The sequence below is a fragment of the Bos javanicus genome, chromosome 7, assembly GCF_032452875.1.
Source record: "Bos javanicus breed banteng chromosome 7, ARS-OSU_banteng_1.0, whole genome shotgun sequence".
Classification (NCBI taxonomy): Eukaryota; Metazoa; Chordata; class Mammalia; order Artiodactyla; family Bovidae; genus Bos; species Bos javanicus.
The window spans coordinates 53,780,908-53,804,710 of record NC_083874.1 but is presented as its reverse complement, the minus strand read 5'-3'; the positions used below and the strand labels follow the sequence as shown (position 1 = coordinate 53,804,710).

The window sequence follows — 23,803 nt, the reverse complement described above, 5'->3', positions numbered from 1 at the left end:
CTCACCTGCCATGGACAGTGAATCCCCTGGAACCCCAGAAGACAGGCATAGACCCTGCGGCCGTAGCCCCCCACCCAGAGCTTCTGCCCCCTTGCAGGATTCCTGTTCTCCACTGCTTTGTCTCCCTGCTCTGTCCAGCCCCCTGATGCTCAAAGCCTGTGCATAGACCATCGCATTCAATGCCCATGACATCTCCATGACACTGCCCTGTCACCGTGAGGTGACTCCACTCATCCTCTCTTGACAGTAACTCCTTGAGTTCTGCCACTGCTCTCCCACTGTGGGAAAAGACACCCCCCAACCCCCTCCCACCACAGTCCTTTTCAGTCTTACCTGTTCTATGGAAATTTTCCTTAGGTAGAAAGCAACTTTGACAACTCCAGTTATTTATTTGAAAAACTCACCATTATCGAAGACTGTCCCTGCTGTGAATGAGAGCTCGGAGTCGTGTTCTGCTTTGCAGGCATACAAGGCTTTTGCCTTCCGGAATGGTGTGCTGGGGGAAAACAGTTTAATGAGCATTTTTAAAAAACCTTCTGCAAGATATTTCATCTCTCTTCCTCCCCTTCCCTGCAAGCGGCCTAGCCCTCTCTTGTGGGAAGAGCCTGACAAGGCAGCCAGATGGCAAAACAGGAGGTAGGAAAGTCACAAAGGTCACCAGAGTAAAAACGAGAAATAGGCAGAGAATAGCCGTGACCCAGGAAAACCACTCTTCTTGTCGGGTCATCTTGTGCCAAGTCAAAACTTGACCCAGGAGTCACAAGAGCTGAACAGTTGGGAGGGCAGGCTGGGCCCCGTATGGGGAGCAGGACTAGCTGGGGAGTAGGGAAGTGAAGGCAGGAAAGAGCTTCCAAGTTGCTCTTGAGGACACTCCCAGCAGACCCTGCTAAAAGCCGCAATGCTCAAGGAGTTGAAAAGGAGAAATTCAAGCAAAGATGGGTCTGGGCTCCAGGCCCAGGGCTGACGTTAGCTCTTGCAGATGTTACTTCTTTCTCATGGGGCTGGTGGAGCAGGATTCCAGAGTTGGAACTCCCGGACCCCCAGGGCAGGGCAGGGCGGGGAGCAGACAAGGTGTGGGCATAAGTATGAGTGTGTGTGTATGTGTGTGTACCAGCATACGTGTGTACACGTGTGTGGGGATGAAGAAGAGAGAAGGGACACTGTGGCAGTTTTTTGTGCCTTTCTTATTCAAGGAGTGCCGACACTCGTGAATCAGAATCAGTTCAAAAAATGCAGATGTCTGGGTTCCACCCTGATGTGCAGATATCAGCATCAGTATTTTTATAAAGCTCACCAAGTGACTCTCATGAGCAACGAGGGCTAAGAACCATTCTTCCAGAGCAGGGGTTGGCAAACTCCTTCTGTACATGGCTAGACAGTAAACATTTTAGGCTTCATGGGCCATATGGTCTCTGCTGCTTTTACTCAGCTCTGCATTGTAGCATGAAAGCAGCCACAGACAAGATGTACATGGAAGAGTGTGGCTATGCTCCAGCAAGACTTTATACTTATCAGACACGGGAGGCAGGCTGGATCTGACCCAGTGGCTACAGACTGTGAGCCCATGTTCTAGAGTACAAGTTGCGAGCACTGCTAAATCAATTTTTGTTTTGATATCCAACCAGTTCCAACGGATCTATGACTTCTCAAAGGTCATAAGAAAATGGATGTTTAGCAGTCAAAGGCTGGCTCTTCATTTGCTGAAAGCAACCTCTCTCTTCTTCTAAGCTATCTGAGGAAGCATATTTAGGGGCTCCAGGGTAGAGTAGTCAAAGAGCAAGTAGTCCTCTGGGTTAAACGATTATTCAAGAGATATACATTATTTGCTTTACCTTTATTTGGCTAATGGAGGGCCTCAAGGACCCATGGAGGCTAAACCTCCATTTCAAGTGGCCTCAAGGACCCACGGAAGCTAAACCTCCATTTCAAGGACCCATGGAGGCTAAACCTCCATTCCTTAACAGAGGAATGGTCTCAGGTAAATTGGACATGATCGGAAGGAGCAGGGCGCTTTCAATCACTACAGAACTGTTACTCTTGGGTCACCAAGTCCAACTTCCCTCTGGGAAAGAGGCATCATGGATGTTTGGAAACCTATACCATGGACAGGCATTTAAAACTTTTAGTCTTGGTTCCATGAAAATTGAAGGAAAGGTGATGTAATGGGTCTGTTGTGCGGATAAATGGCTATTCAGAATTTGTTGCTGAGGTGCAGTTTACTGGTGTTTTCTCTGGTCTTCTAGTAACCAGGAAATAATAACTGGGTGGGAGAAAACTGGGCAAGTGGGAGAACATGAAGTGGGTTTGCTGGGAGTGAAAGGAGGAAGAGCCTTTAGAATGTATCAGCTCCAGCTGGAAACCAGCTCCTCCTACATAATTATCATTAGTGTTAGGATTAAGTTCAGGACAAGGTGCAGAGTCTGTGAATCTAACGAAACCAAGTCTACGTGTTGACCACCAAGGGCCAAACAGCCAATGTGGGATTGAAGTTTTATTGTTTTATTTTGTCGTTGTTTGCTTTTGATGGAATGGGGAACAGAGAGCATCTGCTTGTGAAAAGTGTTAACCAAAATTCTGTACGGACAGGCAAGTGAAGCCTGCAATGACATGAACGTGGAAGGAGAATGCAGTGGCCACGAACCAGGTTCGTTGTCCCTGGAGGACGGGGCAGAGCAGGTGGGGGGAGAAGATGGGGACCAGGGACGGGGAGATAAAAGGTGAGGCACAAATCATCTGAGGCAAGGCTTCTCTGGCTGGGTTTTCATAGAGGTTACTCATTAACCTCCTCAAATACAAGGAATGGGACAAAACAGGGACAAGCCAGGGAAATCAACTAGGGTGTCTGGCAGGAAGGAAACAGGGGGAACACCTCAGATGCCCAAGACTGTCTTTCAAGAGGAGTAAATTTTCCACTAATATCTGGTTTGGGGGATTTAATAACGATAACATTCAATAAAGCAGCATATTAAATATAAGAACAAAGGTCAGGAGAGAATCTTGCTTTTGTTTGAAATTAAGAGGTGACTGACAGTCTACAAGAGGGCTTCCTCCTACCTCCACGGCACATGCGCCAAGAATGGGAGAAATGATACAAGGGCTGCTTCTAAAAGGAACTACTCCTGCCCCCCAGGACGAGGGCTGGCAAATAAGACACAAGGCAGATAGTTAAATCTGAAGTTCAGATCAATGAGGAATACTATTTTAGTGTATGTCCCAAATATTGCACAGGATATACTTAAAAAAAATTTGTGGTTTACAATTCAAATATAACTGGATATTCGGAATCTTCATTTTATTTGCTAAATCTGGCAGCCCTACGCTGGGGAAAGTTTTCTCTTTGTAAGAATTTGCTAGCCTGGGTCCCAAAGAGTCCCATGTCACAGTCTCTCCTTATCAAAAGTCCTGAGTGGTTTGCGTTAGGTAGGGTTTCTACCAAAACAGATCCTGTTGGCACACAGGTTTTATTTGTAGGCTTTGGCTCTGATTAAAGAAATAAAAGATCTCCGCTTTGGTTCTTCTGCTCCCTGTTCTCCGCAGAGCACCTCTACCCTGGACACAGAGAGCCTGGGGTGCCTGTGACTCTTCTGTGATGGTGCCCTTCAGACCTCAGTGGGGCCTTCAAGGGCACAAACAAGCTTGGAACCTTCTGCTAGTTCATTTTTAATTTTCGCCTCTGAGCATGGCACAGGGCCAGGAAAGCACTCAGAGGAGTTTCCCTCAACTGCCCTTGCAAGCTCTGCAAAATGACAACCCACTATCTGCACTGTCCAGGGAGGCGGGCTCAGCTAGACTGGCGAGATGCAACAGTCTGATCATTTTGGCCTAAATTCCAGGAGCCCTTGTGTGATTCCAAGTTAGGAATTTGGGGTGGGGAGCTTTTCTAGGGGTACAAGTGAAAGAAAAGGGAACACTCCTCCAGTCCCCTTTCTCTGCTGTGCTGTGAAAGGCATCTCCATTCCTGAGCTTGAACTAACAAGCAAAGCAATGCTTTGAAGAGCGGGGACCAAACCTCTTCCAGAGAAGATGTTTATATAGAAGTTCATGGGCCCATTAATTAGGTCTAATTAAGTTTTTATTTTTAAAAGCTCTGTCTAGGGAAGGAAATCTGAAACTTCATGTTCTGGAAGTGGATTTGGGGGAATGGTTCATTGGACCTGAATAATGGGTATATGCCCCCACCTCTTGGCTGCATATTGCAACAGCAATTACGGGATTTTTGCCCTCTGTTCGCTGGCTCCCCAGCTATCCCCATCCATGCTCACTTTGGCACACATGGTCAGCTCAGTGATAGCCAATTGTAAGTCCTACTCTGTCTCGCCTATTTCAAAACGGCAGCGTCCTGCAGGGTTGTGCAACAGCATCATCCAAATGGCGCCATTACAACAATGGCCAGAGTGAACAGTCCTGAGTAACCATGAACCCAGACATGTGGGATGTGCAGATTCTGCCGCCACTGTCCTCTGCCAATCTGGAAATATTTGGAAAAGGAATAGCTAAAAGAGTAAAACCTGGAAATTTCTGGGTGACAGGAGTGGAGAGGTGGAGATACTGGACAGGCAGTAGGGCCCCAAAGCTTAGAGATATAGAAAAATGAAAACCGTCAAAGCAGAGCACATTTCGGTTTTTTTAGCTGAATGATTCTACTGTCCGGAGGCCCCCGAACCCATTCTATTCAAGGGCCAGTGTTCTGAAGATTTTACTTTCTTTTGATCAGAATGAAGGAGCCACATTTTGGCTCTGGTTCAGGTCTTCATGGGGCAATCAATGATCTAACCAGAACAATTCAAGCCATATATCTGGTGTCCTAGACAGTTAACATCTCCCAGAATGTACCTAAGAAATAATTAGGAGATAATCTGAGTGTCAAGAAAAGTATAATCTGAATTTTTACCTTATTCCCAGGGTGAGGATAAAAGGATATAGGGAAAAGCTCTCTTTTTCCCATTTTCAAGGAAAAAGCTAGACATAAAACCTAGAAAAGCAGGCCAGGCTATCGGGCTGGGAAGCATGAAAACTCAAGTTTGGGGCTACCCATGTATTTGGAAGAAAGAGTGCTGGTTGAGGGCAAGAAGCCCTGAGCTCTGGATTGGACCTCAGGAGTCATGTGACTATGTATAAGCCACTTCTCTGTGCCTTAGTTTTCTTTCTCTGTAATAGGGTTCAGGCCATTTCTTCTCTCAGTCTCACATGAAGATACAATGAAATGATAGGTATGGAAGTGCCTGGAGGAGAATAAAGTAATATGTGTGGGTGTGTGGGTGTATGCGTGCATGCACTCAGTTGTGGCCAACTCTTTGCCACCCCATGGACTGTAGACCGCCAGACTCCTCTGTCCATGGAATTTTCCAGGCAAGAATGCTGGAGTGGGTTGCCATTTCCTTCTGCAGGGGATCTTCCTGACCCAGGGATTGAACCCGCATCTCTCACACTGGCAGGCAGACTTCTACCACTGTGCCCGCTGGGGAGCACCCATGTATGTATGTACACGTGTATAAATAGCATGGTGTTTCTTTTTTTTTTTTTAAATGAGACACAGCTTTATTGATTATTTAAGCCTGTCTGCTGGGCCTACCCCTTGGAGAAAACCAGCTATGAGTAAAAGATGGATGAGAAAACACTGCCATGGGCTGAGGTACTGATGAAGCTTGTAACTGGGCTCTGTGTTTTGCCTGTTTGAAAGCAGAGACTATCAGTGCAGGACACACACATGCTGGGGCTGCAGCATCCTCATGAATTGTTTTGTAGCATTTAAACAGCTTCTTTTTTCCAAAGAACTCAAATGCAAATAATTAAGTCTGTGTGTCATCAAAGCAGGGAAAAACTACAGCCTGGGCCTTGGAGGGAGCAATTAGGTCAACCCTCAGAAAGAGGTGTTACCTGTTCCCATAAGAGCTAAGGGTTCATGACACCTGGAGACAGACACAGGCTGGGAGCATTAGGGTTCCTGGGACTGCATGGAAGGTAAGGAACAATTTATTCTGTATTATATTTGTCTCTCTCCTAACTGGTCTGGGTCTCATCATCTAGGTATCAATATTCATGGCCAAAAACCCAACTCCACAAATAAATGTTTCTTGATGCTACCTGATAAAAATGAGGGAAGAAAAGGCCGGCACGTGTCTCAGCACTGTTCCCCTTGAAATTATGTTATGCTAAAGCACAGAGAGCCTCCTAATTCAGAGAGCAATGTAAACAGGAGCCCTTTCAAGAAGCACTCTCTCCTCAAACTCTAGGCACCACAGATAAATTCAGGAACTGGAGGAAGGGTTCAGAGGGGCATGAAAAATGCCATGCTGGTTCATGCAAATGGTCCCTCCCGGCTTTGGTCTCTGAGGCTGGAACCCCTGACCAGCTTTGGATAAGCAGGAGCAGAGTGATCATCATCCGTAATTTTACCTGGAATCTTCACGAACTGCTTCTTCTGGCCTGTCAAAAAGCAAGTGCAGGTTTGGATGGCAGGGAACAAAGTTGACGAGGAGGCTGAACACTGCATGAAGAGAGGACCAAGCCGATGAGAGAACAACGGCAGCAACAAAAAAGCAAACAAACCCTGCAACAGACCTGATGGGGGATGAGTCGCTGGACGTGGATGAAGTGGGCATAGGGCTGGATGGCGCCGAGAACATGGGCCAAGATGGCGAGAGGGGTGAAGTTGGGCTTGGATTCGGGGGGCTGCAAGACATAACCACCAAAAAACTCATCAGCACACAGGGAAACCACAGCGGGAGCACAGGAGGGTCAGGGGAGGCCGAGCGACAGGGAGCTGGAGAGACTGGAGGGGCACTGAACCCAGACCGAGTCTTCAGCGCCAAGGCACATTTCTCCAGACCAGACCCCCGTGTCTTCCAAGTAATGCCCGCTCTGGAATTCCTCGGAGTATCAACATGTCTCTTTGCCTGCAGAACAACTGCTTTCTAGGTGATAGGAGCTTCCGCAGTCGTGTCCGTTGTGCCTCTGGCCATCAGTGAAAAATGCCCTGAACCCACATCCATGGGTTCCCACACCCACATCCTATCACTGACCTCCATCTGGGGCAGGGCTAGCTTATAACCAGCCTCCAGCTTCTAGCACTGTGTGTTTCGAAAGTTGTGTCTCAGCAAAAATGACCTTTTTTTTTTTGGGCCACACAGTCCAGTCCACCAGAAAATGATTTCCTGTTTACATTTTTAACTAAACGGGCTGTGTGCCATTGGAGACCCAGAGAAGGACTGTGGAAAGTGATGGCGGGTGGAGGATGGGTCTGCACACACACCTCCCAGGAGAGGGCACACAACTGCGTGCAGCACCCAGCTGTCCCTCGGAGGTTTGCTTTCCAGGCTTATTCTTTCTCTTTTCAAGGATTTTGGGCATTTTGATGCTCAAAGCAAAAGTCCCAGATGGAAGGCAATGTAAAAATGAACTGAAAGCTTAAATCTGTCAATCTGTTCTTTGATGGGTGGCTGATCAAAAAACTGGACAGAAAAGGTTGAAATCACTCACTAAAACATGATTGGTGGCTTTTAAGTAGTCATGCTAGCCTTTTGACTTATTTCACAAATTATACAAACAAACATCTAGCAACTCTGTAAAACCGCATTAAGTCACAGATAGCACAAACACCAAAACAACGCAGAAATCACCAGCCACACCACCTGCAGCCCTGGACGGCAGCTGGCCTTTCTGACCCAAGCACTGCACGAATCCAATTCCAGGGAACACACTGTCTAAACATTCCAGAATTTAGCAAGAACACATAAACGTCCTACTTAATGAGATATCTTCAACTCAGATAAGAGACTCAATAATGGCCTTAATTATCTACAGTTGTAACATAAATTCCTACAGAAGTGTACAGTAAAATCCCATTGCGTGAGTTCGTTGAATATCCTCAGACTAACTGAATGAAACATTTAGTAAATGCCATTATGGGTACTGTATTTCTAGAATATAAATTCTATGAGCAGGGATTTTTGTTTGTTTTGTTTACTGTTCTACCTCTAACTTCTAAAATAGTGCCTAAGAGGTTTTCAATACATAATTATTCACTAAATTAATGAATCTCCTTTAACCCAACTATCTAGCCACGAGGCATTATTATAATTCCCATTTCACAGATGTGGGAACTTGGGCCAATTTGAGGCTTCCCTGAAGATACTCAGGCTCTAAGTGTCAGGGCCGAGGTTCCGACCCCAATCTGCTGGCTCCGAGCACAGGGCTCTTGCTGCCACAGTGCGTTGCTTCTGGGTGGCAGGACTTGCTTTGGTCCTCTAGGCCATGCCAAGCTTCTTTACAGATCCACTAGAAACCTTCTGAACCACTGATTTCTGAGTTTCCCTCAGATGCCTACCACATTTGCAAGGGAAAATGCGAATGCAGCAACAGACAGACCCAAAGAGACACAACACATTGTAAATCCCAACAAAATACTCAATCCTGCCTCCAGTCTTCCGTCTGGTAGATTCATACAGCAGATGGAATTCATATAGTAGAAGAGATTACATTCGAAGAGTATGGCTCTTCTCTTCTCAATTATTCCAGCAATGACTAACTTATTGGACACGCAGCGTGATCAAGACAATAAATGGAATACAATTCAGCATTTACCAAGGTCTCTGACTTGCAAAGCATACAGTGTATTTCACGAGATGAGACAAATTTAAAAACAACTATAATATAAGATAGTAAGTAACTTAATTAGTTAAGGGATCAGTTACTCTATGAATAGTTTAATACCTGTTTCCACACTTGATTCTGTCTTGGGTCCTGGGAGGAAGTGCTGCCTTATTTCCACTGGGTAGTCAGTCCTTAGTTAATCCACAGAGCAGCTGCTAAGAGAGGCCCTGCATTCCCTCGTCCTCCTCCCACAACCACCCACCCCCCCAACAAGGTAATGACCCAGTGAGCAAGGCCTGGCTATTCCAACTGCAGCCCAGCCTGGGAATCAGGTTCCAACCAGGGACAGTCTGGAGGTTTATGAGAGCAACCCAGGCCCAGAAGCCTGAACTAATCTGTTCCTTTGGTTAGTAGGCAGCAGAGGATAATTTAAAAGTTCTTAAGACTTTATTTATTTATTTATTTCAGTGGCTTCTATAAATAGGAAGGGCTTCCCTGGTGGCTCAGTGGTAAAGAATCCACTTGCCAATGCAGGAGATGCAGGTTCAATCCTTGGGTCAGGAAGATCCCCTGGAGAAGGAAATGGCAACACACTCCTGTATGCTTGCCTGGGAAATCCCATGGATAGAGGAGCCTGGCAGGCTACAGTCCATGGGGTCACAAAAGAGCCGGACATGATTCGGCAACTAAACAACAATAAGCAGGAAATCCCTCCAGCTTCCTACCTCAACTGTACCAAGAATCACTCCTTTGGCTAAAGGCATAGCTGGGAACATAGTCTATGAACACAACCCTGGATATCTAAGTGGTGCTTGGTGACCTAGTACATGGCTGAAATTATCTGGGGTTATGGTTGATCTTAAGCAAGATCAACCTTGAATATTCACTGGAAGGACTGATGGTGAAGCTCCAGTATTTTGGTCATCTGATGTGAACAGATGACTCACTGGAAAAGTCCCTGAAACTGGGAAAGATTGAGGGCAGAAGGAGAAGACGGCATCAGAGAATGAGATTGCTGGATGGCATCACTGATGCAATGGACATGAACTTGGGCAAACTCTAGGACATGGTGACGGACAGGGAGGCTTGGAGTGAGTCGGACACGACTGGGTGACTGAACAACAACAATGGTTGCGATGCAGGACATTCACATTGATCCTAAGAAGTTACTCTTCAGTCTCCATGTCTACTGCCGTAGTATTATTAACTGTGCTTTTTAACAACTAGCAGATTTTCATTTGTCGGCTTGCATTTTAGTTATAGCAATAACATTTATTTGCTATAAAATAACTCCAATTTAGAACTTATTACCACTACATTTTAGCACAACAATAAAATGTACATTCCACAGTACTTCTGTGATTGCTAAACTGATTGAAATTATACTTTGCTTGTGCTCCAGAGTCACATTAACAAAACCAAATGTCAACAATACTACTGAACACTCTTAAATACCACAATGGTTGATGCTTGTAGCAACAGAATGACGTAAACATATGAACGTTCCTCCAAGAAATATAGAGCATATTATATATCAGTTTTGATGCAAGCCAGAGAACATATAGGTGGAAAATAAGATGCACAGGGATGACGATAATGGCCAAAGACTATTTGTATAATCTTAACCTCTGACCACAGAAGTGTCTGGCTATAGGTTACTTAAAGTGACAACAGCAATGGTAAAAAACCTAAGACAAAACAAACTAAAACTGGCCAGCTTTGGTATTACTGGCTCTGAAATCGCCAATATTGACTTCTCAAACTCTATTCCCATTAATGAGGCCAAAGATAACAAATAATTGATGTTAGGTTAGAAGAAAATAATTTTATAACTACACTCTTAGCACTTGATCCATGAAGGCCTCTTCACAACCTCAGAGTCCAGCTGAATGCCCTAGCACATTTTTCACCCTAAATATTCTTGGGGTCCTGCCAGGCCCCCACATCAAGGCCCAAGTACAGCCAACAACAGCTTAAACTTTAAGGAACATTTGCTGGTCTGGTTTTGATTCACCTGGAGACTTGCATCAGCTTTAGTTTGCTGATCCATGGTGTCCTCAAAAGGAGTCACACAGCCCAGCCAGTCCCTGTGACATTCACTGGACAGGGAAGAAATAATGGTTTAGGAAGATAAGGCTCAAAGGCCTGGCATCATGCTGGGATGTGGCTGAGAGTTCAAGTACAGTTGTGTGGCAATATCATCAGCTTGACACCCTTCTGTGGTGACTCACTTGACTGATGGGGCATCTGATGCACCAGCCAGGGCATGTCTACTGGGCTGTGGACAGGGCTGCCCCAGCAGGCTCCCAGTTTGATCACAGATGTGGCAGACCCTCTCGTGGCTCCAAAGCACAGGAGTGGAAAATCCTGAGCTGGTACAAGATAAGCAGCTAGCTGACCATTAATAAGAAAGCTGATCTTCTTTAATTCTGATATGCAAAATTATAGATGATGAAGAAATGAAAAACATCAAAAGAAAAGCAGTAAAATCATTCATAATTTATTCCACTGATAATCACTTGGCAAATTTCTTCACTTTTCTTGGGGCGAGGGAGGGTTGTGGATAATAATACATATATAGCAGCATTCTTTTTTTCATGTAAGCATTTTCTGTTGTCATTAAGTAACCTTTGATATATTCCCCAAATCATAAAACTCTTTCCTCATTAATGAGGCTAAAAAGCAACTGATGTTAGGATAGAAAAACAATTTCAAAACCACAATCTTAGCAGATGACCCCCTGAAGGCCTTTCTGCAACCCCCCAGAGTATTCTCAGACCTACAGGGGAGTCTACTGTATGGTATGGCCTGATTTATGTAACTCTTTTCTTATTGTGTACATTCGAACTATTATCCCCCCTCAGCCATAAAAAATAGTGCTGCAATTCACATTCTTGTAGCAGACCACTGCTTGTCTCCAGTTGTTTCTTTAGTATAAATTCCTGGAAGTTAAATTAATGGGTCAAAGGCTAGGAGCCTTTTCTAAGGGTCCTGATACATCCTAGGAAACAACTTTGCAGAAAGTTTACACTGAATTGCATTCCCCCAAATAGTATATGGGGGTTGCCCCTTCCCTCTCACCATGGCCCCACCAGCACGGAGAATTACCAATCTGAAGAATCAGGTGGATTTCCCCACCACCCCCACCCAGTCCACAAAGTTACCTTGGCCTCTTCTCTTTCCTAGCATTTCCAGAAAAATGAATATAATTCCTCTCCTGTGTTGTTTCTATCTGGAAGCAAAGTTTACTTTTCTAAAGGGCATTCAGCCAAGAAGGACAAGTGGGAAAGGAGACAGGCAGATGGACAGAGCCAGACTACCGCAGCCTGGGGGGTGCTGGACCCCTGGCCATGTGGTGTGGCTCACCCAAGAGAGATGGGGAGTGGGGGGTGGTTGGTTTAGTGTAGGATCCTCAAAGACAAGACTGACTTGGAGGGATGAGGTACACAGGGGAGCCAAAGAGTGTCTTGTTGGCAGCGTACTGGGGAGAGGTCACAAAACCAACACTGACATCTCTCTGCCAGGCAGTGGTTTGTGACCTACAGGCCAAGCTCTGGGTCATGGGTCTCAGGCCTGGACTGACTGCTCCCGCAGTCCCCCTTCCCCGTTAGGCTTGGAGCAGAATGGATCTCAGGCCTGGACTGCTACTCCCGCAGTCCGCCTTCCCCGTTAGGCTTGGAGCAGATGGTGCTATTAGACTCAAGGCAGGAGGCCTGCATTTCTTTCTCTTTCCTCCTATAATGAGAAACAAGGGAAAATCCCATGAAAACTTGTAAAGTCCCATCTAATCTAATCCCAAATTAGGGAATATTTCTTCCTTGGGAAATCTCTCTTTATGTCCTCAGTTAAAGTGCCATAAAAACAGAAGGAAAGTCAAACTTCAGTTGGAAAACAAGGTCAAAAGCAATACCAGCAAACTGGATAGTGGTGAATCAGAGTAAATGATACAAAGTGCTCAGATGCTCAGTCGTGCCCGACTCTTTGCAACCCCATGGACTGTAGACCGCCAGGCTCCCATGTCCATGGGATTCTCCAGGCAAGAATACTGGAGTGGGTTGCCATTTCTCCTCCAGAGGGTGTTTCCACCCCAGAGATCGGACCCATGTTTCCTGTGTCTCCTGCACTGCATCACCTCCTCCCGTAGGTGGATTCTCTACCACTGAGCCACCACCTGGGAAGCCCCAGAAGACACAAAAACCAATTTCTATTTGTTGGAAATTTGAACATATTCTTTACATGTATCTTGTCTATGTCCTGAATGTTCAGTATCTGTTAAACGACTTTACAAGAGGAAAACCACAAGCCCCCAAGCATTGTTCTGTATTCTTTTCTGACTCTTACAAGTATGCACAGTATTTACAGATTTTTTTCCCCTTCATCTAATATAATTTAATACATATTTTTATTCAGACAATAACAGAGTCCTGATTCTTATTTTAATGAGACTGGCTGGTGAAATCCCCTTACGGCCTTAGCAATTATATGCAATTGCTTTTAAAATGGTTTTTAAATAATTTGCTTTTAAGATAGCTTGACTAGTCTACAGGGCAGCAGCTCTGTTTTCTAGCTTAAAAAATTATTTTTCTAAAGTTCCAAACAAGTGTCAAATTCAGAAGGAGTATTTTGGGAAAGACATACAATTCTGCGATTAAATAAAATCCAAAATCTTAGAATAGGGAATCTGTTATCTTTAAGGCTCTCTGAAACCAATCATTTGAACCTTCTCACATAGAATAATAAAGAAATACGAGGTAGATGGCAAAACTCTGGATTGTAAGTAAAGATGCAATGGTAAAATATAAGTAAAAAGACAATGATCTCAGTTCAATTACTCCATGCTGGGGAAAACCCTCAAGAGAAAAAGGACCAGCAGGGGAAATGGAACAGTGTGCTCTACGCTGCACAGTACTTACCAAGGGGAGTATTCTTTCCTGTTAAAGCCCCTCAATCTTTTTCAAAATCACATTTTAGCTACATCAGAACTGGTTCTTAAAATGTATTTACTTCCTTTCAACTAAATAACCTCACAATTTATGAAACTATTTTTAAGGAAAGTCGGAAACATTTTGGGAGCACTTCAAAGGATCTATAAGGTAACATTTGCTATTTCATAAGACTGAAGTGGTTGCAGAGAAAGCCAAGTATCTCCTTACTGTCTTAAACTGAGTGCAATACAACCGTCATTCTCTATATAATGAAGATACTGAAGTGACAGTGACACTAGATTCAATCTTCTCCTGTCCTGAGGCACAACTTAAGTTTGCTTTAAAGCCACCATTCTAATGCTAGGGTTCTTTAAACTAGTCTTAAAGTTTACAGGCAAGAAACTGTAACTGCCTCAGGGGATTAAGAATGGGGACTGAGTCCACAGGCATGGACTGGACATTCACTTTTTAAAATTTTACATTTGTTTATACTGTTTTGAGCTTTTAAATCATGAGCCTATATTACTTTATAATACTAATGGAAAGCACTCTTTCACTAGGCGCTAGGATAATCAAATATCTATACGGAAAAAATGATATGACCAATTCCTAACAGATGGTTTCCTAGCGGATTATAGGTCTAAATGCCAAAGGCAAACAATAAAACAGGGAATAATTCTGGGAACTTGGGATTGAAACTTATCTAATAGGGAATAAAAGGCACTAACCATAAAGCAAAGTATCGATATATGTGACTATATTAAAATAAGAACTTTTATGTATCAAAGTTAAAAGACAGCAAAAGATGGTCTACAACATATAAATACATTAAAAAAGAGCACATACCAGACTATACAGAGAACTCCTACTGATCACGATCAGTAAGAAAAAGCAGACAACCAAGTCGAAAATGGGCAAGACATCTGGGCAGGGATTTCAGAAGAGAAATTGCAAAAGAAAGGTGCTCACACTTTCCGTAATGCAGGAAGCATAGATTAAAACCACAGGGGATGATCCTGCTCACCTACCAGAACAACTAAGACAGCTAACATCAAAATGCTGAAAATACCAAGTGTTTATAAGAAGTGGAATAACTGGAATTCTTATACGTTGTTGGAGGATGGCTGTAAACTGCTCTACTCACTTTAGACAACAGGTTGGTATTATTTAGCAAAAATGAATAATTTATCACGCTCTGTGACTCAGCAATTCATTCCCAGATGTATACCCTAGAGCACAGTGCGTATGTGTATACCAAAAGACATGTATGAGAATGTGTTGAGCAGTTTATCTGTAAAAGACAAAAGCTGGAAACAAGCTAACATGCTCAGCTGCTTCAGTCATGTCCAACTCTGTAACCCCATGGACTGTGGTCCCTGCTCCCTACCCCCCATCCCCGAGGCTCCTCTGTTCATGAGATATTCCCAGCAAGAATACTGGAGTGGGTTGCTATGCCCTCCTCCAGGGGATCTTCCCAACCCAGGGATCAAACTCACATCTCTGGCATTGCAGGCAGATACTTTACTGCTGAGCCACTCACTGGAGAAGCCCCAAAACAAACTAAAAGTTGAGCAAAAGTAGAATGCAGAAATAGTTTTAGTATATTAATACAATTGTTCATTCTACTATAGTGAAAATAAACGAATAAACTACAGCTATTACACAGGAATGACTTTTAAAACTATTGAGCAAAAGAAGCCAGACTCAAAATAATAAAACAAAATGTTGCATTTTGGGGATGTGCTAAATAAGTCAGTCATTTGTGGATCTGCAGTTGCGAATTCGCCTATTTGCTAAAATTTATTTGTAAGTCCAGAATCAATACTCAAGGTGCTTTCATAGTCATTTGTGGATACATATGGAGTGATGAAAACCTTCAGTTACCCAAGATGCACATTCCCAGCTGAGGTTGAATAAAGGGATGCTCTGCCTTCTGTTCCAGCTCTTCAATGTCTCTATGTGCAAGAAGGCTGGGATATGCCTCACAAAGAAAACATGTGCTTAATAAGCTTTATTCAGGCATAACTTATAGCCCTGCTGGTCCTGAGCTGAAGGTTAATGAATCAATAGTAATACTAAATGAAGTGTCTTTAAATAGAAATCCATGTAAAACAAGGTTATGGATTAATAAGTTGACAAAAACATTGTAAACAGAGGCTGTAGGAACCTAATCCTGTATTTCCTATAGGAGCAATAGTTAGATATTTGCTAATCCAGTGTTTGCAGTAACTTCATGGGACCTTACTGTTGCAAATAACAATTGCCATTCCCTTTCCCAGGGGATCTTCTTGAACCAGGGATCAAACCTGGGTCTCCTGCATTATAAGTGGATTCTTTACTGTCCGAGCCAACAGGGAAGCCCCCTAGAATTTGTATTGAAGAGCTAAAATACAAATAAAAACAAGGAATTGATTACAACAAACATCAGACTAGTAGTTATCCACAGAGAGGGAAAGGATTGTTAGAGGGAAGGAGAAAGTGAGTTGTGGGTTCCTCTGGGGTCCCAGCAACATTGTACTTCTTACTTGCGGGGCAGCTGCTGAAGATAAATTTGTGAAGCTGTATATGTCTCATGCACTCTTCTATATAATAAAAAATATGTATACATCTATCTTAAGACATACCTAAGGACAGTAAGCATATTAATAGCATTCTCTGGGTGATTTTTATTCTTTGTGCTTTTAAAATGTTTTCCATATTTTCTACAATTAATATGTTACATTTAAAACCAAAAAGTTAATACATGTTAATAGAAGAAATGCTCTCCCTAATCATACAAATGGCTACTTTTATTCTCTAGAGAAGGGATGCTTAAAAGGAGCAAAATGACAATTTTGTCTTTGTTACATCAATTCGTGGTTTAGGTTGCATAATACAGTTGGCAGTTCCCAACTGTTTTTACTGTTTCTTTTCTTTTTCAGTCAAATACAAGCAACAAATATTTACTGAGTGCCCCTCCATATGCAAGGACTAAATTTTCCATCCTCTGTCCTCACTGAGAAATTGTGTTGACTGCTCTAGAGACCTTTTTTTTAGGTAAAGTTATTACAGTAAATCAACGGTGTCTTCCTTTCCCCCAGGAGGGGGACATCTCCAATGTTGCATTCTGAGTTGGCTGGACAACAAGTTAACAACACTGCCTCAAGTCATTGGCCATCTGGTATCCCTTTCTATACAGTCGGCTTTCAGGGAATATTTCCTGTTTGGACTAGGGAGAGGAAAAGGAGGTAAAAGGACTTAATAAGAATCTAAATGCCCACTGATGAAAACAAAGGAATATCTAAAATTAGCAGAGGTGGCCCAAGATACTTCAGCTTAACAGTAACCCTGGGGAAAGAGGATTCCTTGAAAAAGGAGTCTAAAATATTTTGCTATGTTCACAATTCTCAGCAACAGAAAAAGCACTTCTGTTGAACATAATATCCAGGACAATTAAATTAAAATACACGGTACAAAGCTTGGTCCGGATACCATGAAAGGCGCATGAAACAGAGAGATAAGGAGACATGGACTTTAATGTGAAGGCCACTGGACATTGCTTGTGCCCCCTAAGCTAATAGCTGACTTCCCTAAAATTCTAGTGTTTATTCTTTAGTCTAAACCTGTGGAAAATTGTCTCTGATCTGATTTTAACCTCCTCAAATGTCTTCCTACTCCATTTATATTTTCCACTCCTGGCCCTGCTTCACAGATGTGACCATGCACAAAACCCACTTTCTCCCTTTGACCACGCTCACTTTCCACAATGGCTGGCTCGGGCTGCAATGAAGAAATGCAATCTCACCGGCTTCATGGTGATTTTCACCCCTTGTTCATTTGCTTCTGGGGAGCTTATTGACTTGACTGGAAAAAACTTTAAATGATTTTCCAGCAAAGTCACCCTTTCCAGTGGTAAAAAAGAGGTTTAACATCTGTGAACAAAAACAAACTGAAGGAAAATGATTTTTATATTCTCTAGTTCTTATACTCCAAAACCAAACACCCACTGAGAAGTCAATGAAAACAGACACAGAAAAATACCATTAATCTAATCTCACAAAATTGAAATTTCTATTTTTCAGATCTGAGGTAGATCCAAATTTACCCTGAACAGTTTACGAGTGACTAAGCCAACAGGAAAAGGGGACAACAGAGGATGAGATGGCTGGATGGCATCACCGACTCGATGGACGTGAATCTGAGTGAACTCCGGGAGATGGTGATGGACAGGGAGGCCTGGCATGCTGCGATTCATGGGGTCGCAAAGAGTCGGACACGACTGAGCAACTGAACTGAACTGAACTGAAGCCAATTAACAATGTCAACAAGATTTTCAATAAAAAAAAAAAAAAAAAAGATTTTCAATATAGATGTTTAACCCAAAAGAACCATTTCTAGTGATCATTTCAAAATGCAAGTCTGATCATATCATTTCTTTACATAAAACACTCAATGATTCCCCACTGCTTCTAGGGTGAAGACCAAAGCCTTCCCACCTTGACTATTATAAAATCCCTAGCCTGGTTTCTTTATCTTTTACCATTTCAATCCACTCTATCTAATCTATCCTAACCAAACAAACCTCCTAAACACATAGCTTAATAACAACTTGTTGAATGTTGTTCAATGAACACTGTTTCCCACTCATTAACTCTCCAATACCTACTGCATGTAGAATACATTGCTTGCCCTACTAGAGTAGAATGTGTAACTACAACTCACTTGAGTCCACCAGTTTTCCATCTCCTTTTCTTCTGGTTCATTTGGAGAAGTTCTTCTAGACCTCAAGCAATACAGGAGGGTCCAGGGTCCTACCGATACTACTGCAGGGGCAGGCATGTGATCCAGGCTAGTCAATCAGAGGACCCCCTTCCTTCTGGCTACAGTGAGTGAAGAATGGACAGGTAACTGACTACAGCTCATTCATGGGGTCTAATATATGAATGCTCTTCTTCATGAATGCAAAACCTAAATGTATTGGCTAAGGATGACCAGAGAGCCCTTTTTTCTATTACATGGCAAACATCTTTCTGAAAATGAAGTTTTTTGTTTTGTTTTTTACAAGAGGGAAAAGGAGCCAACTAAAATAATAATTTGGGCTCCTGGATCCAATTGTGCTCAAAGTTAGATTCACTCTGAGATTTTCCAAAATTGTAAGCTTATGATTTCCACTTTTTCCCTAAGCTACTTGGGTTCCTGTCATTTGAATGTCTTTCAAAAGACATCCTCAGTGCTCTTCTTTGGAGTCATTACTTGCTCCAAGTCAGCAAACTTTCTTAAGGGTCATATAGTAAATATTTTTTAGACTTTGTGGAACAAGAGGCAAAATTACGGGTATTACATAGTTACATAAATGTTCTAAATGTAGCAGTTTGACAATGTAAAAACCATTCTTACTTCATGAGCCATAAAGTAAAAATAAGAACAAACAAAGAAAAATAAGGTAACTGGTTGGATTTGGACCATTTGGACCATGGGTTCTCCAACCCCTGTTCCAGTCAAACTGGTTTACTTGTGCCATGGGCATGCTCTAAGCTTTCTATTGCCATGTTCTTGCTGATGATTTTTCTCCCCTGGAAGGTCTCTCCCCTTGCCACTAACTACCACCCATCTACCATTCAAAGCTCATATAAATCTGAACTCCCACCTGAGGCTTCTCTGTTATCTGAGCAAAGGGAGGTCTTTCTCTTTTGAATCCTTAAGGGCTATTTCTCTTTGGTCTTGACCCCACTTTGCACTGCAGTTATGCTACTCTTCTGTTAGCTCTTGTACTGTGAGTGCTTAGTCAGTTTCTTTGGAATTGATAATATCTAAAGGCTGAAAACAGCAACAAAAAACCCCAAAAAACTCCACAGGATCAAAGCAACTAGTAAAGGTTTGTGGATCCATCAGAAGTGCGGGGTAAGACTTTTGGTAGCCAAGGAAGCCAGACATCAGAATATCACAAAAAAGAACAGTTCTCACTTCAGTGTTGTCATGACAGCTCTATGTACAGCTGCTTGTTTGCTTGTCTAGGGTGGTTATGCCCAACAAGTACCACATAGTGGGTATTTCGGACATTTTGTTCCTGGAGGGGAGGGAAACAGGCATGTTGGTCTAGACTTGAAGGATTCCTGTGTCTCTGTAATTCTGGTTGCTCACTTGTGGTGTTTTTCCTTCTGACGACTGTGTAGTGCTGCCTAAACTCAGTCATCTGTCACCCAACCTCCTATCTTTTCACCATAGTATATGTTCTAATATATAATGTAGCATACATAATATTATATATTATGTATGGGAAAGATTGAGGGCATGAGGAGAAGGGGATGACAGAGGATGAGACGACTGGATGGCATTGTCGATTCAATGGACATGAATTTGAGCAAACTCCAGGAGACAGTTTTCCAGGACATAGACTTCCCTGGCATGCTGCAGTCCATGGGGTTGCAAAGAGTCAGATACAACATAGTGACTGAACAAAATATAATATAAATATAAATATTTTAACATTTTCTCTACACTGTTCTTTTTAGTAAACCATGAACAACTATGTTAATCCACTCTAAATGATAAAGCCTAAAGAGTCGGACATGACTGAGCGACTGATCTGATCTGATCTGATGGTTAAAACGAAGAAGAAAAAGTTGTCCAGGCACCATTTAAAACCTTCACGTACCTCAGTGCCACAAGGCTCATATTTTGAATATTTCTGTTCTCAGTCACCAATCTTTTCATTTGCTTTTGCAGAAATGCAGCATATATTTTCCCAAGACCTACTTAATAACCCCAAACAGCAAAATCAGCTAATACAAAATGTGTACATCTATTTCAGGCAAGGTGGTGATGGTCATTTAATATTTTTCTTCTCTTAATTTTGATTATTACTTGTCTATACTATCGTCATCATCAAGTCAACATTTACTTACTGTGTTTTGCATTCCTGGGAGAGCAGGATTTTTAAAGGTAGTTTTATTGAGGGATTATTCACATACTATGAAATTTATCTATTATAAATGTACAACATGGAGAGAGTTGTGTAATAATCACCCATAATTCAGTTTTATAATGTTTCTATCAGTCCCCAATGGTCCCTCCTGCCATTTGCAGCCAAGCCCTGCTCCTGTAACCAGCCATAGGCCACCTGATCTACTTTCGATCTCTAGACATTTGCCTTTTCCAACATTATATAAAAAACTGAGTCCCACAATGTATGATCTTTTGTGTCTGGATTATTTCACCTGCAGATGTTTATAGTGAGCCAAAAGGAAGGTGAAAGAAGATGGTAACAAATACTAACTTTAATTGAATACGTAGTATATACCAGTAATTCTGCCAAGCTTTGGGAGGCATGACCTTATTTGATTTTTCCAAACAACCACAGGGACAGGTACTATTATTCTCATTTTTCAGATGATGAAACAGAAGTTCATAAAACTGAAGGATCTTTGCCTAAAGTCAATTAGCTAATGAATGGATGAGTTGGGATTTGAAACTAGCCCTAAATCTTGGCCACTATGCCATCTGCCTGGTGTTTAAAAAAAAAAAAAAAAAAATCTTGAGATGAACCAACAGAGATTTTCCTTAAAAAGAAAAAAAAAAAGATATTTCAACTTACAGGAGAAGGTAATAATATAGTTCACGGTGCTAGAGGAAAAGAACAAACAAACAAACATTTAAAGGTGCCTGGATGGGGAGGCTCACCACAGTGGGCACTCTGGCACCTTCTCAGCACAGTGAGCCTCCATGGGGCACAGAATCCCTGTCTTGCATCCCAGGCTCGCTGCCCCTGCCACTCAGGCAAACCAAAAGAGGCCTGTTCCTCACAGCATCCTTTATAATATGTGCTCTTGTCCTCAGTCCTCTGCAGCCTTTCACTTTATTTAGAAAGCATGTGTTGGAAAACATAAAAATATATCTATATATTTAAGGCTGTTTATGACCAAATCTCCTCAAAAAGCCTCAAGCTGGTCCATTTGTGCCATCTGTTAAAGGGAAACTCGAAACCACCTGTCTGCCTGCCTGAGCTCTGCTCTTACCAAGGAAGTTGTAATTACCTCTTTGGTGAAGGATTTGAATCATTACAGTAAATCCCTTATTCAGCACATGTTGTATCAGGAGGGCATTCTGACTCTAAAACCCAGGTTTTTTACCACCTTGCCCTGCACAGATGCAGTAAAACCACAGCTATTCAAAGCCTGGCAGAGTAAATTGTGACTTAATCTTGTTTGTTATCCAATGATAAATATTTACTAAACAAATACTTCCTCCACACTTACTACATGGCAGGTACTTTTGCAGGCACTGGGAACACAGCAGAAAACAGGGGAGAAAGGTTTCTGCTCTCAGGCACCTTATGTTCACTCACAGAGAAGGTCAAGGCAGGGTATGAGAGCACAGGCTGGGTGGAGGAAAATATCAAAATTTCCACTTGCATTCTTCATCTGATCCTTATAAGATTTTTATTTTATATATGCTTTCTGATGTGTGTAAAACAATTAGTAAGATAGGTAAATACTTTATAAATAAATAAATAAAACCAACAAATACATATTGGAGGTACTTACCCCAAATATTTTTTTAATGACAATATTTTGATCAATTAAGTGATTAAAATTGTTTAGGAACACTATTCTCGTGTGTGTGTGTGTTAACAGACAAACAAGTAAACAGCACATCATTTCTTCAAGAGCTATGAAGAAAATAACAAAGAGTGTGAAGACAAGTGCCGATTGGGAAAGAGTGCATGGGGTGATTCGGATTCCAAGGATGGGGCTGCTTCTTTCAGGAGTAACATCTCAGCTGAGACATCCACCCAGGAGAATGTTCAAGGCTCCTTCTCTTAAAGATCAGGGCATCTTTTTATTTTAACCATGTGGGATTAAAAAAAAAAACAAATTCCAATTCCTCTTAAGCACCCTCACAGTCTCTTTGCTTAATCAGAGAGCCTTTCACTGGAACGCCGTGTGAACTTAATGGAAAGGGAAGAACTGCAGGGAAGTTCTGCAGGGAACTTTCTGCAGGGAACATTCTGCAGGGAAGAACTACTGAAATAAGATTAGTAGTAAATCTAATGGCCTGGCTGTAGCAGAAATCCCAGTGAAAGTGAAAAAGTCGCTCAGTCGTGTCTGACTCTTTCCATGGACTACACAGTCCATGGAATTCTCCAGGCCAGAATACTGGAGTGGGTAGCCTTTCCCTTCTCCAAGGGATCTTCCCAACCCAGGGATCGAACCCAGGTCGCCCACATTGCAGGTGGATTCTTTACCAGCCGAACCACAAGGGAAGCCCAGTAGTGGCTAGTAACAGAATTCCCTAGTTAACAGCAAGACATAATTTTTCTGCAAGAAATAGTTTCCTGATAAAGCTGAAAAGTCATTCTGTTGGGGGAAATAAATGTGTGCCTTTTCAATGAAGTCTCTATGTACCCTAAAGAAAGTATGTTGCTTGTTCCTTTTCAGAAGACATAAATCCCAAACCAACCAACAATCAGTCTGAAGATGTGTCTTCCCTGGTGGGAACTGCCATATATCCCAGGTCTCTACAGGACCAAGCACAAAGTTAGACACCCTAGTTATTATACCTCCATTTTTTGGATCTCTCTTTCACTACCTGAAGTATAACACCTCTGAAGTTCTACTCACTTTTTATCACTATATTCAAGTTAATTCACCTACAAAGGTATTCGTGGTAAGCTCTCCGTAACATCATCCCCCGAGGTCCACACTATACCTCTGCCAGCTCCCCTCCTTATTGTTACCGAGTTTTATAGGGACAAAATGGTATTCTGCATAGACTTATCCTTCTTCTCATCCTCCAAGGAATTATTTTGTTCCTATAAAATTTTTGATTTATTCTCATGGAATTTATTATTATTTTTGACATGGCAAATATGTCATGTATTCAGTTCAGTTCAGTTCAGTCGCTCAGTCATGTCCAACTCTTTGTGACCCCATGAATCGCAGCACACCAGGCCTCCCTGTCCATCACCAACTCCCGGAGTTCACTCAAACTCATGTGCATCGAGGCAGTGATGCCATCCAGCCATCTCATCCTCTGTCGTTCCTTTCTCCTCCTGCACCCAATCCCTCCCAGCGTCAGGGTCTTTTCCAATGAGTCAACTCTTCGCATGAGGTGGCCAAAGTACTGGAGTTTTAGCCTCAGCATCAGACCATCCAATGAACACCCAGGACTGGTCTCCTTTAGGATGGACTGGTTGGATCTCCTTGCAGTCCAAGGGACTCTCAAGAATCTTCTCCAACACCATAGTTCAAAAGCATCAATTCTTTGGTGCTCAGCTTTCTTCACAGTCCAACTCTCACATCCATACA

The 23,803-nt window shown here is 42.6% G+C and overlaps 1 protein-coding gene across 6 annotated transcripts in view; it reads right to left on the bottom strand.

Annotated features, from left to right (window-relative positions):
- The window catches only part of ARHGAP26 (Rho GTPase activating protein 26), a 474,596-nt gene that overhangs the window by 14,554 nt on the left and 436,239 nt on the right, over nucleotides 1–23,803 (bottom strand). For 3 of the 6 annotated variants that reach the window (XM_061423836.1, XM_061423839.1, XM_061423840.1), the window contains 2 exons: nucleotides 6,562–6,672; nucleotides 405–496 (listed from right to left, as the gene is read on the bottom strand). In XM_061423836.1, the coding sequence (XP_061279820.1) occupies nucleotides 405–496; nucleotides 6,562–6,672 (203 nt within the window). Of the gene's footprint in view, nucleotides 1–404; nucleotides 497–6,396; nucleotides 6,673–23,803 lie in introns of all 6 variants that reach the window. The other 3 variants (XM_061423834.1, XM_061423835.1, XM_061423837.1) reach the window with 2 other exon arrangements.